General features: G+C 32.3%; 1 protein-coding gene across 3 annotated transcripts in view; it reads left to right on the top strand.

Moving 5' to 3' along the window:
• The first annotated feature begins 2,434 nt into the window (after positions 1-2,434).
• The window catches only part of LOC136984515 (GTP-binding protein GEM-like), an 18,944-nt gene continuing 7,757 nt past the window's right edge, over positions 2,435-13,621 (top strand). For 2 of the 3 annotated variants that reach the window (XM_067281525.1, XM_067281523.1), the window contains exons 1-5: positions 2,435-2,688; positions 7,447-7,531; positions 11,861-12,384; positions 13,164-13,246; positions 13,318-13,510. In XM_067281525.1, the coding sequence (XP_067137626.1) occupies positions 12,027-12,384; positions 13,164-13,246; positions 13,318-13,510 (634 nt within the window). In that variant the 5' untranslated portion in view covers positions 2,435-2,688; positions 7,447-7,531; positions 11,861-12,026. Of the gene's footprint in view, positions 2,710-7,446; positions 7,532-11,860; positions 12,385-13,163; positions 13,247-13,317; positions 13,511-13,621 lie in introns of all 3 variants that reach the window. The other variant, XM_067281524.1, reaches the window with a different exon arrangement.

The following is a 13,621-nucleotide window of genomic DNA, read 5'->3' as shown; positions in this document are numbered from 1 at the left end:
ATTCAAGTAATAAAAATTTGATTAATTCAGCATCGATCGTTCCTTAATTTTGCAGAAAAGTCTTCTTTTTGCTTCATTTAACTCTTAGATATTAAGAGATGGACAAGCATCCTTCTGTCTGCCCTTTATTTTCTTACATTTTGTGAAGAAGAAACTTAGTTAATCTCTAGGGTCATGGAGAAATACTTGCGCAAGACGTCCTAAAATGAAACATCGCTGTAGTTTCATATATAAATATGTATAAAATAAAACTGTATATAAAATATATATCTTTCTATTTTTCTACTCGAGTGAATTCGTAAAGTACAGTAACTTTTTTCGGTATATTTCTTTCTAAAAATGTAACTTGTATCTTCCTTAGAGAATCGCCGGGCAAACGTGGATTGAAGCGATAAGTGAATTTGTTGGCTCCGCTTTAGCGGTTCATTCTAAGGGATTGCTTGTATTGCAATATAACAACGTATCATTTATTGTATGTTTTTCCTTCGTTGATTCGAAATATTTTGAATAATTAATGAAAGTAACCTTTCTAAGACCGCGACGAATTCAGTATATCAATACTCTTTTATAAAGCTGTTTTATTGATCTAATTTTCAATTTTTAAGCTCTTTAACGCGTTAATATTAGCAGGAAGATTGATGTTTCTTCGGCTTATGTAAATTTATATACTAATTTTCTTATTTTGTAACGAGAGAACACTTTATGATGATGGATACGGTATGTAACCAAATGTATGTTATGGCTGCTACTGAATCAAACGGTTGCCTCTTCACACGTTTCAATTTACTATAATCAATCTTTCTAAGCTCTATTCTACAAATTATAATAAATATAGCTTCTTTGTGTAAGAAAGAATAAGTGCAGAAGATTACAAGTTTCGGAACATACCCAGCAAAGTTACCATCGCTCATAGAAGAAGAGGTAAGCATTTATGTTTCTCTTAATTAAACACGAAATTTTCCGTGCGAAATATGAGTAAAATTTAATTTTATCAGCAATATTTTATACCTCTATTTTTGTTTTTAAAGATTTAAAACATTTTAAATGAAAATTAATGCCGAATACGTGAGACGTGACGTTGCTAAACCGTGCTTTAGGAAGCTTAAAAATATAAATTTCTTTATTATTCTAGCAATTTATATTAATGTAATAACCTAAATATTATATTTTTGCGTAATAAAGTTTTTCAAAACAAAAATAAATTATAAGTTTTAAGAAAAATTATCCATTTAAAAATTCAAATTTAAATTCCGTTACAATACGATTCTTATACTTAAAGATTTTGTTTGTTTTAATTAAGTATTTAAGTAATATATCATGTTTAACGCTTATAACCAAAATTACTTTAAAATATGCTGAAAAGTATAAAAAACAAATCGTGTAAAACTGAAATTTAGTACAATAATCGAATCCGGATCCGTATGTAAAATAAATAAAATAATAAACAATTTATCTATAAATATTAATATTCTAAAATTTGTACTAATACTAACAACAACTTTTAAATTAATAATTAAATAATAATAATAATTTTAATTTTAATTAGTGTTAATTCAATTAAAAATTGAAATTTATTTTAAAAAAACAAGATGTCGCTGTTGCTAATTTTATCGGGCGGTTTTGAGTTACGTATTTATAGGAATTATTAATTTTTGTTTTAAAGTATCGTTTAATTACTTTTCATGTTAAGATTGTTATTAAAAAAATAATTAAAATCACACAATTAATCATAAATGGCAAACAAATACAAGATTTTAGCGTTACATTAGGCGGATGACGCGACAGTTATAAATTTTCATTTATATGACGAAATAAATTATTAATATAATTTAAATAATTTTTAATAATTGTATATTTACATTTTCCATAATAAATAAACCTTAATTTATTATTAAGAAACTTAAAATTTGTTACTATTGTTTAACATAGATTAAAGTTTCAAACGTCATTACGTGTTATTTCAAATATTTATGGACATTTTTTGAAAAATACCAGTTTATAAATACATAAAAAAGTAAAGTTATAAATTAAATTATTTTATTAATTCATTATTTCACTAAATATATTTCCATCTGTGACGTAATTTTCGTGAAGCAGACAATTAATATGAATCAAACTAATAAATTATTCAAATGATTTTTAAAATGTCATTATCAGTTAAACTCGGAAAATATTTTTAAAGAATTTTTTATTAGCCGAAAATTAATATTAATTACCAAAATTAAATATTTAAGGTATTCAAAATGCATCAATCAGAATAGATCTTTCGGTTACGTCATAAAGCAGACGATAAATTATTATAATAATATATACAACAAAGTTAATAAATTATACTTCGATTAAATTTAAAATTACTTTTTCGAAATTTTAAAAGTAATTTATAATAATTTCGAATAGTTACATTTCGAAATTATTAAAACGGAACGTTTTAATTATTTTTTGAAATTTCGAAATCGGCCAATCGGATGCGTTCGTTTTTAAACGACTTTGATACGTCATAGTTTAATAAACCAGACGATAGACGATTAAACGAAAATGGCGGCCATTGAATGTATTTCTTATTTGGATAAAGCCCAAAAAAACCACTCCAATTTCTCACTTCTCCAAGCTCTATTGGAATGTGAATAAACAACATTTAATCCGGATTTTTTTGGTATACTTTTGCTATGAATATAAATAGAAGATAAGGTATTTATTACAACTTTGGTTGTCATCATACATTTTGGAATGACGTGAATCTTTTTTCCTTCTCTTAAATGCAATTTTTTCGCGCAGAATTGTAAATTATACTCTTGTTGATATTTTAGTAATCTCCCGCTATCTTTCATGTGTTGATTGAAGAGAAAATAGGTTAAATTTAGTTATTTTTAGATAATTTACTTCGTATATTATTTATATGTAGTGTATGTAGGTCCACAGTCACATATATACATGCACTGTATGTGCGTGACTGTGGACAATACAATACAACCTCAGTTATACAATACAATACAATCCACAATCACATACATACCGTGTATTGTATGTGTGCAGTTCTGTACAGGCCCTATATATATATATATATAGGGATCTATGCATGTACTGGACTGCATTAATGCAGGGGCTATTTGTTACCAACTTTTTTGAAAGTTGGAGAGTGGTAGCATTAATCATTTTTGTGTGTCCTTTATCCAGTCAGAAATCTGGCAATCTTAATACCAGGTTATGACCGGCCTCATTGTACAGTACATCATTAGTATTTTTGTTCTATACCTTTTCTTCTACAGAAATTGAGCTGGTGGCCTCAAAAATGGCCCTATATATTGTGTGGTGTTCTCTTGTAGGAGCCCCACATATCTATATTCTTCAATTTGCCAACACACAGTTTACTGGAATCCTTTTACATTACTACAAAGTCACCAAGTTTAATTAAGAGTGTCCTCATTATAATAAATCGAGACTAATATGGAATCATACAAATAATACATTTATTTAGCTATTTCACAATAATATCTTGGACTTCTTCAAATTTTAAACCAGTAATAATGAAAAAATAGCATAGGACGAATAGAAATAGACATTTTGATTGTGTTTCTGATAATCCCGTGATTCCAAAATCACTACCACGCAAAAAGAAATCAAATATTCATAAAAAATCCAGAACGAGTTGCATAACTTTCCCCGGTGTCATGAGATTTTATTTAGAAAATAACTTTTTATATTCTTAATTACAGTATAATAAATAAAACTGTGTGTGGCGCCATCTGTTAGGCGATTTGGTTATAAAAACTTTCTACATTTTTAATTATCATCGAATGGCAGAAAGCTTAATTTTCAGGGTAGTGATCGGTTTCATAGAAAATTGTAAATGCTAATAACGTATAACATCTTCATTAAATCCCGCCCTACTCGAGATATGACACGATCTCCTCTATCTCCCCACTCTCTTGACCTTTCGGCACCAAAGTTTAATAGCATCGATGTCCCTTATACACAAGCTGTTTTGCCAAATTTCATTTTTTAATCTTTACCCCATCCTGAGATATTAAACGAAATAAACTCCAATACAACACACATCCAAGGATTTTATTGCCTTTTTTAAATACTTTCCCTTGCTATGTATACATAACAGCCGGGAAAGTAAAAGCATTCAAAATATGAACGATTTCAAATAAAATAAGTCAATAGGACAATACGACACTTATCAACAAAGTTTGTCAAACATCAAAAGCATGTATCCAACCATCATAACCTGCAGACAAACCTAGAATAGTGCTGCCAGTCTAACAAAACATGTTCATAATTTAAAAAATAATATATAACCCTTTTCCCTCTGTTTAACATTCCTCCCCCTGTAGTTAACATCCCTCTCTCTCTCTATAAAACCCGCCTCGTTCTATAACATCCCTTTCCTTTTATAACATTCTTCTCCCTCTATTTAACATCCCCCTCGCTGCAAAATGTCCATGTTATGGAGCGAGACGGATTTTATAAGGAGAGGAATGTTAAATAGAGGAAGATGGATGTTAAAGAGGGAGCGCATCTTCCTCTATAACGTCCCTCTACTATCGAAATAAATTTAAATAATTTTACACTTTTAAAGAGTGCAGAAAATCATTTCTACTTTATATTAATTTATCTAAAATCAGACAGAACAGAACTGTCTGATTGACTTCAACTGTTCTATAATGGAATATTTACCTAATAGCCATTATAAAATCAATACAGGAATAAAACACACAGTAGTGGAAGTTTCCAATCACCATGATGTCTTTTTTTAATCTCGAATGGCGTGCTACGGTGTCATTTATATGTATTAGAATAGATAACTTTTTGGGAGTAATTGCCAGAGTACACACGACACAAACATACAAATATAGAATAAAGTTATTATTTTATTATATTTATTACGGAAATAAATTATATTAATATATTAAGCGAGAGAGATGGATATCACATACAAGTAGCCCGAAAGTTAGTTAACTAAACAAAAGCCCTTTTCGGCCTACTCGCTACCAATTTAGCATTCTTTTAATAGAGAAATAATGTAATTTTACCTGATATTTATCGTTATCTTTCAGTAAAATAATGCGTTAATATTTATTCCTTCACTCGACCTTACGTAAGACCGCAGTTATTAACATTTAGTACAAAGAAAGATAATTAAACTTATTTGAATTATTTACATCCTTGAAAATTAAAGTTCTGTCCGTTCAGCAAATTCCTTCTCCAAACATTATACAGAAAAAATATACAGTCGAGCCGTAAACTGTAATTATAAACTAAATGTCCACTAAAACAAGAAATTAAAGTGAAAAGTTGTCTGGAATTAGCAGAAACAACACAAATTATTCAGTAGGAAGGTCACAGACTCGATTTACATCATACTTTCTGTGTGTTTGAGGGTTTTTTTTTCCTGTATGTATGGATGTAGGTGTGCGTGTGAGGGACACAATTTTCTTCGCCCACTTTAAAGCTTAATAACTCCCGTGCCTTTTGTCGAAAATTTCTGAAATTCTGCAGTGAGGTTTGTGTATTAGGGGGTCGATGCTGTTATAATTTTGGTGGTTAAAGGTCGAGGGGTTTGGGAGATAAAGGAGGGTGGTCACGTGTCGTATCTCGAGTAGAGTCGGACTAGGATGATTTCCAATAAAAATTTCCATCTACCTTTATCTTCTAGCATGGAAGTAGTTAGAAATAGTCAACAATGAGTGTTGATAAGCTCTTTCCTTAAGCACACGGAGATTAAAACTTTCTCTTTAAAAGAGATTAAGTTGCTAATTCTTTACAAAATACAGTATTTTATATAGTAATATAAAATATAGATTCAATTTTCCTTATAAAAAACATCAGAGTAAAGAATAAACTTGAATACATATTTTATTCAACGATTGTGAATGTTATAAAATATCCACGCTCATAATGTTAAAAAGCTAGCTAACTTTCCCGGCAGAAAAATTTAAAATTGCGTGTGGCGCCATCTGTTATGAGATTTTATTTACAATTTTTTTTATATATATATTATAGTGGCAAAAATCTTACTTTTGAGGGTAGAGATTAGTTTTATAAAACTTGTAAATGCCAATAACAAGTAAAACCTTTAAGTCTGACCCTACTCGAGATACGTCACGTCACTCCACTCTATCTCACCACCTCTAGACCTTTAATCCCCAACATTTAACAGCATCAATGCCCCTAAAATGCAACCCTCCCTTCAAAATTACAGAAATTGTCGACAAAAGGCAGTGCCCCCCACATCAGTGCCGTAACTAGGGCAGTGCCAGCGGTGCCCAGGCACAGGGCGTAGACCCTGGAGAGCGCAGAAATGACCTGGACCAAGTTTTGGGTCATAGTTTTGGGGCGTAGTTACAGATGCTCGCACCGGGCGCATAAAAGGCTAGTTACGGCGCTGCCCCACATGCCCTAACGTTAATCTATACATACAGAAATCCCCCAAATATTTTTGCATTTAAGGTCCCCAGAGTCGAAAAATGTAAACTTTTGGGGGTTACCATACTTTCCACCATAACAGTCAGAAACCATATATACTTACCATACATAACAGTCAGAAAAATAATATAAATAGATAATATATATATATATTATACATCGACGTATGTTGATGAAACTATGTACTATTCAAATCGCGGGGAATAGAATTCTGGGGAACAAGAGTTAGTTCAAATTTTTGCCATTAGGCGAAAATATGGCGCTTCGAGAACAAAACGTTATAATACACGTTGGAAGCGTGATATGGCGTGATCAATTGTCACACGAAGCATATGTATTGATGAGATACTGTCACAGCCCAGGAACGCTACTTTCTACAGTAATTTGCATAACGTTACATCACCGTACTGGTTCTTGAAGCGCTGTATTTCCGCCTAGCGATGGAAATTTGAACTAATTTTTGTTTCCGGACATCTATTTCTCAAGGTGTACCCAAGTTTATTATACCAATACAGCCAATTACACTGTCGGTTCGTAATTTGTATCCTGTTATATGTAAATTCGGTTCTGTATACATACCTTAAAGTGGGGTGAATGGGGTAAAACTTCAAGAAACTTTTGTAGGTGTCTGGCATAAACAACCAATCAAAAATTTCTCCGTGCCATCTCTTTATAGAATGAAAGGGATATTGAACAGAGGGGAAAGGGTTATAGAATGAAAGGGATATTAAACAGAGGGGAAAGGGTTATAGAATGAAAGGGATATTAAACAGAGGGGAAAGGGTTATAGAATGAAAGGGATATTAAACAGAGGGGAAAGGGTTATAGAATGAAAGGGATATTAAACAGAGGGGAAAGGATTATAGAATGAAAGGGATATTAACTAGAGGGAGGGGGATGTTAGAGAGAGAGAGTGGTTATCTTTTTAAAATCTTATACTTGTCTAGGCGTAAATTTTAATAAAATCGAAATTGTTAACTCGAGTCTAATATAAGAATTTTTTAATTTATTTTACAGATGTGATGGCTACAGACAGAAAAATCATTCTGCTTGGAAGAATTTCTTTCCTTTTCCCCGTTTATACTGGTTAAAATTCTATAAAGTAAGTGCATGTTTTATTCTATTTTTCCGCTTTTTTTTCGCAGTCGAGCGTAGCTATAAACTGCATTTACAGGGAATTGGGTCACACAAACACAATAAACATTTGATTATAACTGATGCTACAATGATAACAATTACTTTTCTAGCAACAGATGCGAGAGGTCAGTTTTATTTTCCAATCATTTGCTACCGATTAACTACATTAACCACAGGATACGTAATAGAAAAAAAATGAAAAAAATAATTTCTTAAGATAAAAAGGAACATTCGATATTCTATAAATAGCTTTTAATGGGATTCTTAAAAAAGAATTTTTCTGATATTTGATATTAGAAAAATGGATTATTTAAAATGTCATGATTCATAAGGGAATTATAGACTTTTAGATAAGATTTTTAGGTTACTTAAGTATTTTAAATGGGGTTTCTCCCCTCTCTAAAGAAAAAAAACACGTTCTTTTACTCATCACTCTTATATTATTATTTAAAACTTGCTACCTGTGTACTGCATTGCAAGGGACTTTGAGGGGTGGAGATTGGTGAGATCGGGTGGGGGTGATAAAAACAATGGTTTTAGTAACTAAAATGTACATTTATTGACTTGTGTAAGCCTATTTACAATGATGAAACTGCTCACAGTATTATTAGTATCAGGCTTTAGTATTATTTTCTAGGGTGTAGAAGAATATTCACACCAAATTTGGAGCGGATAACTTCACCGTTATAGAATCTTTTACCTAATAAATTTATATAATAAGTTAACAGGGGTTAAGATTTAGCGTTGGTTCGGGCCTTCACAGAATTTTTTCTACAGTGTCGAAGAGTATTCATGCGAAGTTTGCTGCGGCGTACATACACCTTACCCTTTATCTCACATACATACATATTTTGACCTCTATATATATATATAGAAGATATATATTCAATAATACTACAGGCGAATTTAATTTAATTTTTTCATATTTATAATCACGATTTCGGTTTTTATTAGCCATATTTTCTGCTTTAGGCGTCAAATTTCGAGGCTCCTTACTCAAAGTAAATGTACACTTTATTAAAAAGAAAAAAAAAGCAATGGATTCCGACCTAAATTATAGCTTTGTGTCGACTTCTAACTCCATTCTGAAAGATTTAAAATGATTTATACATTCATTAAGAAGTTTACTGTTACATTAACCAATTTATCAATGGGTAATATCAGGCCGTAGTTAAGGATATAATATTATATCTGGTAATGAGAAAAGATAAGAAGGTGGTTAAATTTTCGTTTTGAAAAGCATCCTATTAAAATACAAAGGATTTTATTCAGAAATCTGGGACGATAATAGAAACAATCAGTGTAAATGACGGAAAATTCACAGATTTAAATTCATTTTAATGAAAATTAGGCGAACGAATTAAGCGAGAATACAATCAGATTTATTATCCGGTGTCCAGTTTCTATACAGGTTTATTATTACTCACACGGCCTCTCCGCTTCTGTTGTTTTGCTAGAGCTTATTACGTTTCGTCATAATTAAATTCTGTTTAGTTAAAAAGAAGTGTGTCGTATGTAGGGTTTTATCTTCGTACGGTATAAAAGGAGACAAGTATTGATTAGCATTGTGTTTATAATAGTTTTGACTTTCTAATTTGTGGAATGAATAGGTAATTTCTGTTTATATCGCTCCTGGAGGATTAAATCATTTTCCTTCTCGCCATGCTTTTGATTGATATTTAACATGAAAAAAAAACACGAAGAACAATGTTTGCTTTGATAATGATTTCCTTCCTACCTAATTTTTTTTTTACCGAAATAAAAATATTGACATAGCATCTATTACTCCTCGTTTGAAACGCAATATAAGGGTATTTTCTTCGTTTATTTATTTATTTATTTATCCTCCCGACGAAAGTTTATTTTTTGCTAATTTTAAGCTCTGTCCCGCATTTAACAAAATTTAAGTATTTATTATTCATGAGGATTTGTTGCGCCGATGAATTGCAGGTTTATAAAACGGAATTCGAAATCGAAGAGGATTATCAACAAATTAAAGGAGTAATCGTTATTCGGAATAACTGACGTGGTAAAACTTATTGAAAATTGCATAAATTTAGTTACAGTTTCTCGTGTAAAAACAACTTGAAAGTGAAAACTTCTAGAATAAAAACTTGAAAATGATTCTCAAATCCTCGAAATATTGATTTTTCCAGGTGAGAAGAATCAATATTTATTGTTTGTTGAGTTGTGTGAAACAATGCACACATACACACACTGTATACAACATTTGCTGTGTATTTTATAATACCCTGCCTTATTTTACAGGAGAAAAATCGATTATGTCATAGGAATTTTAAAGAAAACTTTTGTGTTACATCAATATAGAAAAGTTAGTCCAAGCTTAACTCAATAGTGCGATTTTACGATTGTGAAGGGACTTAAGCGAGTTGATCGATCGAATAAACAGAATAGAAAATCAATTTTATTTCCTAACTTTTGAATATCAATACTACAAAAATTCCACACAAACTTAGAAATTAACTCGGAAGGGTGGACAGAAGGCAGTTTTATTGTCAGTAAATTGATGAGTGGTAAAACTATTTAATACAGAGTTATCATAGGAACGGTTGGTGGGAAGATAAATACATAAAGATCCAATTACAGGAACAAATGCGGGTGCCAATTTGGGATAATCAGTCACGAGAGCGCATCTGGATCGAAATTACACCGTAAACACGGCTCGAGAAGGGAAACAAACAGTAAAGAATGAATAATGAACGTAAACATGCCAGGATAAACATGACGTAGATTGTTAAAATGAATTAGAGTAAGTAAAAATTACTGATAGAAATATAAACAGAGGGCATGTAGTAAGATAAGGACGTAAAACACTAGTGTAAACATAGGTATAAGAATGCTTCGAGAAAGTACAAGAAAACAAAGATGGTTAGGTAAACATACAGGGAGAATGAACACGGAGATTAATACAAGACAGAATAATAACGATAATAATAAAATCCAGCAACGAGTTGCACAACTTTCTCAGCAAAAAAGTTAAAATTGTTTATGGCGCCATCTATTATGTGTTTTTATTTTAAAAACATTTTATAATGTTAATTATTGTAAATGGCAAATAGCTTAATTATGAGAGTAAAGACGAGTTTTATATTTAAAAAAAAAGAATCTAAATGCTAATAACGAGTAAAATCTACATTAAGTTTGATTCCATTCTACATACGGCACGTGACCCCTGTATATCTCCCACCCCTCGACCTTCGATACACACAAACATCCATACGTAGAGGGAAAAATCCCCAACTTTTTTGCATTTTTCGACGTTTCAACGTCTCCCGACTCCAAAAATGTGAAAAACTTGGGGAGGGAGATCATTTTTTGGACCCATCGCCGTACTTTTCCCCCTATTATATTAAGTATATAACAGCCGAGAAAGTAATATACGTGCGTACATAATACAAGAACTTGCAGCTCTGTCAGAGAATTTCACCTTATATTCTATATTTTTTAATAATAAACAAATAAATATATATTTATATTATACGGAAATGAATCCATAAATAACTATTGAAGGACTCAGCTAAACATAATATATATATATATATATTCTTCATATTAAATTGCAATATAATAATTTAAGATGTGTAATAACGATTATCATTGGTAGTCAACTCACAGAAAACTTAAGGTCACTTTCTATAAAGATCAAAGGTCGTCATCAGTTACCAAGTCACACAGAAGGGATAAATATATATATATATATATATATATATATATATATATATATATAATTTTTGGCAGAAAACATTATAATCAACATGTCCTATTAGTAATTATTGTAAAGGTTACATTCGTTAGGGTGTAAGTAAATAGAGAAAACGAAGTAATGCGGGGGAGTTCGACCACGCAGTCCTTTCCAGAAAAACTATAACTCTGCTTGCTACCTTGGCTTCGCTAGAAATGCGAAAATTTCGTATATAAATACATCTCCTACGTTATGACTTTTCTAATAATAGTATTAAGAATCCATTTCCTAATTTATTCTTCACATTTCGCATCCTCCTCTTCCACATAACCGCAATAATTACCTCATTCACGCGTCGTTTTCTCCGTATATTTAATTGCTAATTCTTTTCTAGAGCAAACAAAATAAAAAAAAGAAAAATCTATAAATAATTGCAGTAAAACAAATTTACAGTAATTTGATTACGTCGCTATTCGTTACGATTTTAGTCGGCTTTATACGCTTATCCACTCCATTATCACGTACTAACTTAGTATAATATACTAAAATATAAAGAGGAAAGAGTAAAAAAAAAATCTCATTATCTTACAGGTCTTCGGGGTCGACTTTTCTAGTGTTATTAATCGAATTATCATCCACTGAGCGATAAATATGTCATGTGCCGGCTTTATATATCGAAGATGTATCATGTCGAAAAGGCGCAAGTGCAGACTAGCGATATATAAGCGACGATTCAACCTCCGCTTCAACCACAAACATGTCGGATAAGATACCCCATCTGACCGTCAGCGCTCCCGATCTACGTTGGATGACGTCACCCGGGACCACCCCTGTCCACTTGAGACCGGATACAACATCGTGGAAGAGACGTTCCAGCGAGATACCGTCGAGTGATACTCATTTAGACGTACCCACTTCCCACCGCCTGCGTAGCTTTAGTGTGACTGGCAAAGGTGTCGTCTGTTTGGGTAACCATCTGATACCCGTTCCACAGTTGTGCATATCACCCGAAACCATATACAGAGTTTTACTCATCGGATCGACTGGGGTGGGCAAAACTTCTCTGGTTTCACAGTTCCTGTCGTCCGACTTCCTGACAACGCAGGAATCGCTAGGTTTGTATGTTTACCTGTCGTTGTATCGAGCTGTTTTTTTCGGCGTGGAAACTCGCTTATTACGTTCGTTTGCCTCGCGTAACGTAATAGTATCCGAATTCGTTATAACGGGGCATTATTTTGGTTCGGAGAGACGTGGCAGACTTATTATTATTATTATTTTCTTTTAATTCGTAGCCACCTTTTAACAGATGTAAATTATATAGAACGTAAACGTATTAGGGGGGGGTAGAACAATAATGATTATCGTTCTTGGTTAATGGTGGGTGACGGAATGATGATGCTTTGGAACGGTTTGCCATCCACGCAACCTTGAAAGTAGGGATGTTTTTCGAAGGAAGAAAGAGTTTCGCCGCCTGCTAATAGTTTATAAGAGGATTTAGCAAGTTTATAAACGTTGTAAGATCAACATTTTGATATTTATTTAGCTAATAATAATCGTTATTTGAAGTGAACCTTTCAAAAGCTATTAAAAACGAAAATAGCGCGTTGTACTCGTTACACGAGTCAGCATTTTTCTTTCCAGTACGTAACGTAGAAGGCAAGTAATTTTATATTGAATTGGAAGAAAAAGATGTGTCAGACTCTCAATAAATAATTCTATTATAAAATCAATACTCTCTCGACTTAAAGCGGGCAATTATTAACGCTTGACAGTTTTCCTCTCCTGTAAAGCTTCCTTTACATCATAACAAGAAATTACTTCTGGAAATTGCCTCCGGTAAAAAAAAAGAAAAGAAAGTAGGGAGACGATTCTCAATACCTGTTTTTGTTTACAGACGATTGTCCAGAAAAGACGGTGACGTTGATGGTGGACGGTGTAGAATCCAAGCTAATTTGTGTCGACTGCATGAACGTCACGGTAAGTTCCATTTAGACAAATCAATCAGCGAGGGTGTCGTAGTGTAAACTTGACCTAATTATCTGTTATAGATCGATGAAGAATGCCTAAACTCGGCGGATGCTTTTGTCGTGGTGTATTCGGTGACGGACAGATCTACTTACAATTACGCCAGTCGCACTCTGTCGTCATTGTCCAGCCTGTTCGACTATTGTCCAGCCAAAGCTGTCATTATCGTCGGGAACAAAGTCGACTTAGTGAGAGGGAGGACGGTATCTTCGGATGGTAACTTCATAAAACTTCATTAAAATCGACTACTTAGCCTGGTTTCTCCGGTAAAACGATCACTAACAACTTTACAAATCTGTAAGGGAATCGTTAAATTAAATTTGGCAA

Source organism: Centruroides vittatus, unplaced genomic scaffold, assembly GCF_030686945.1.
Source record: "Centruroides vittatus isolate TY-2023 unplaced genomic scaffold, ASM3068694v2 contig_921, whole genome shotgun sequence".
NCBI classification, from domain to species: domain Eukaryota; kingdom Metazoa; phylum Arthropoda; class Arachnida; order Scorpiones; family Buthidae; genus Centruroides; species Centruroides vittatus.
Note: the sequence above shows the minus strand (reverse complement) of the source record. Positions and strands in the feature narration are given on the sequence as shown.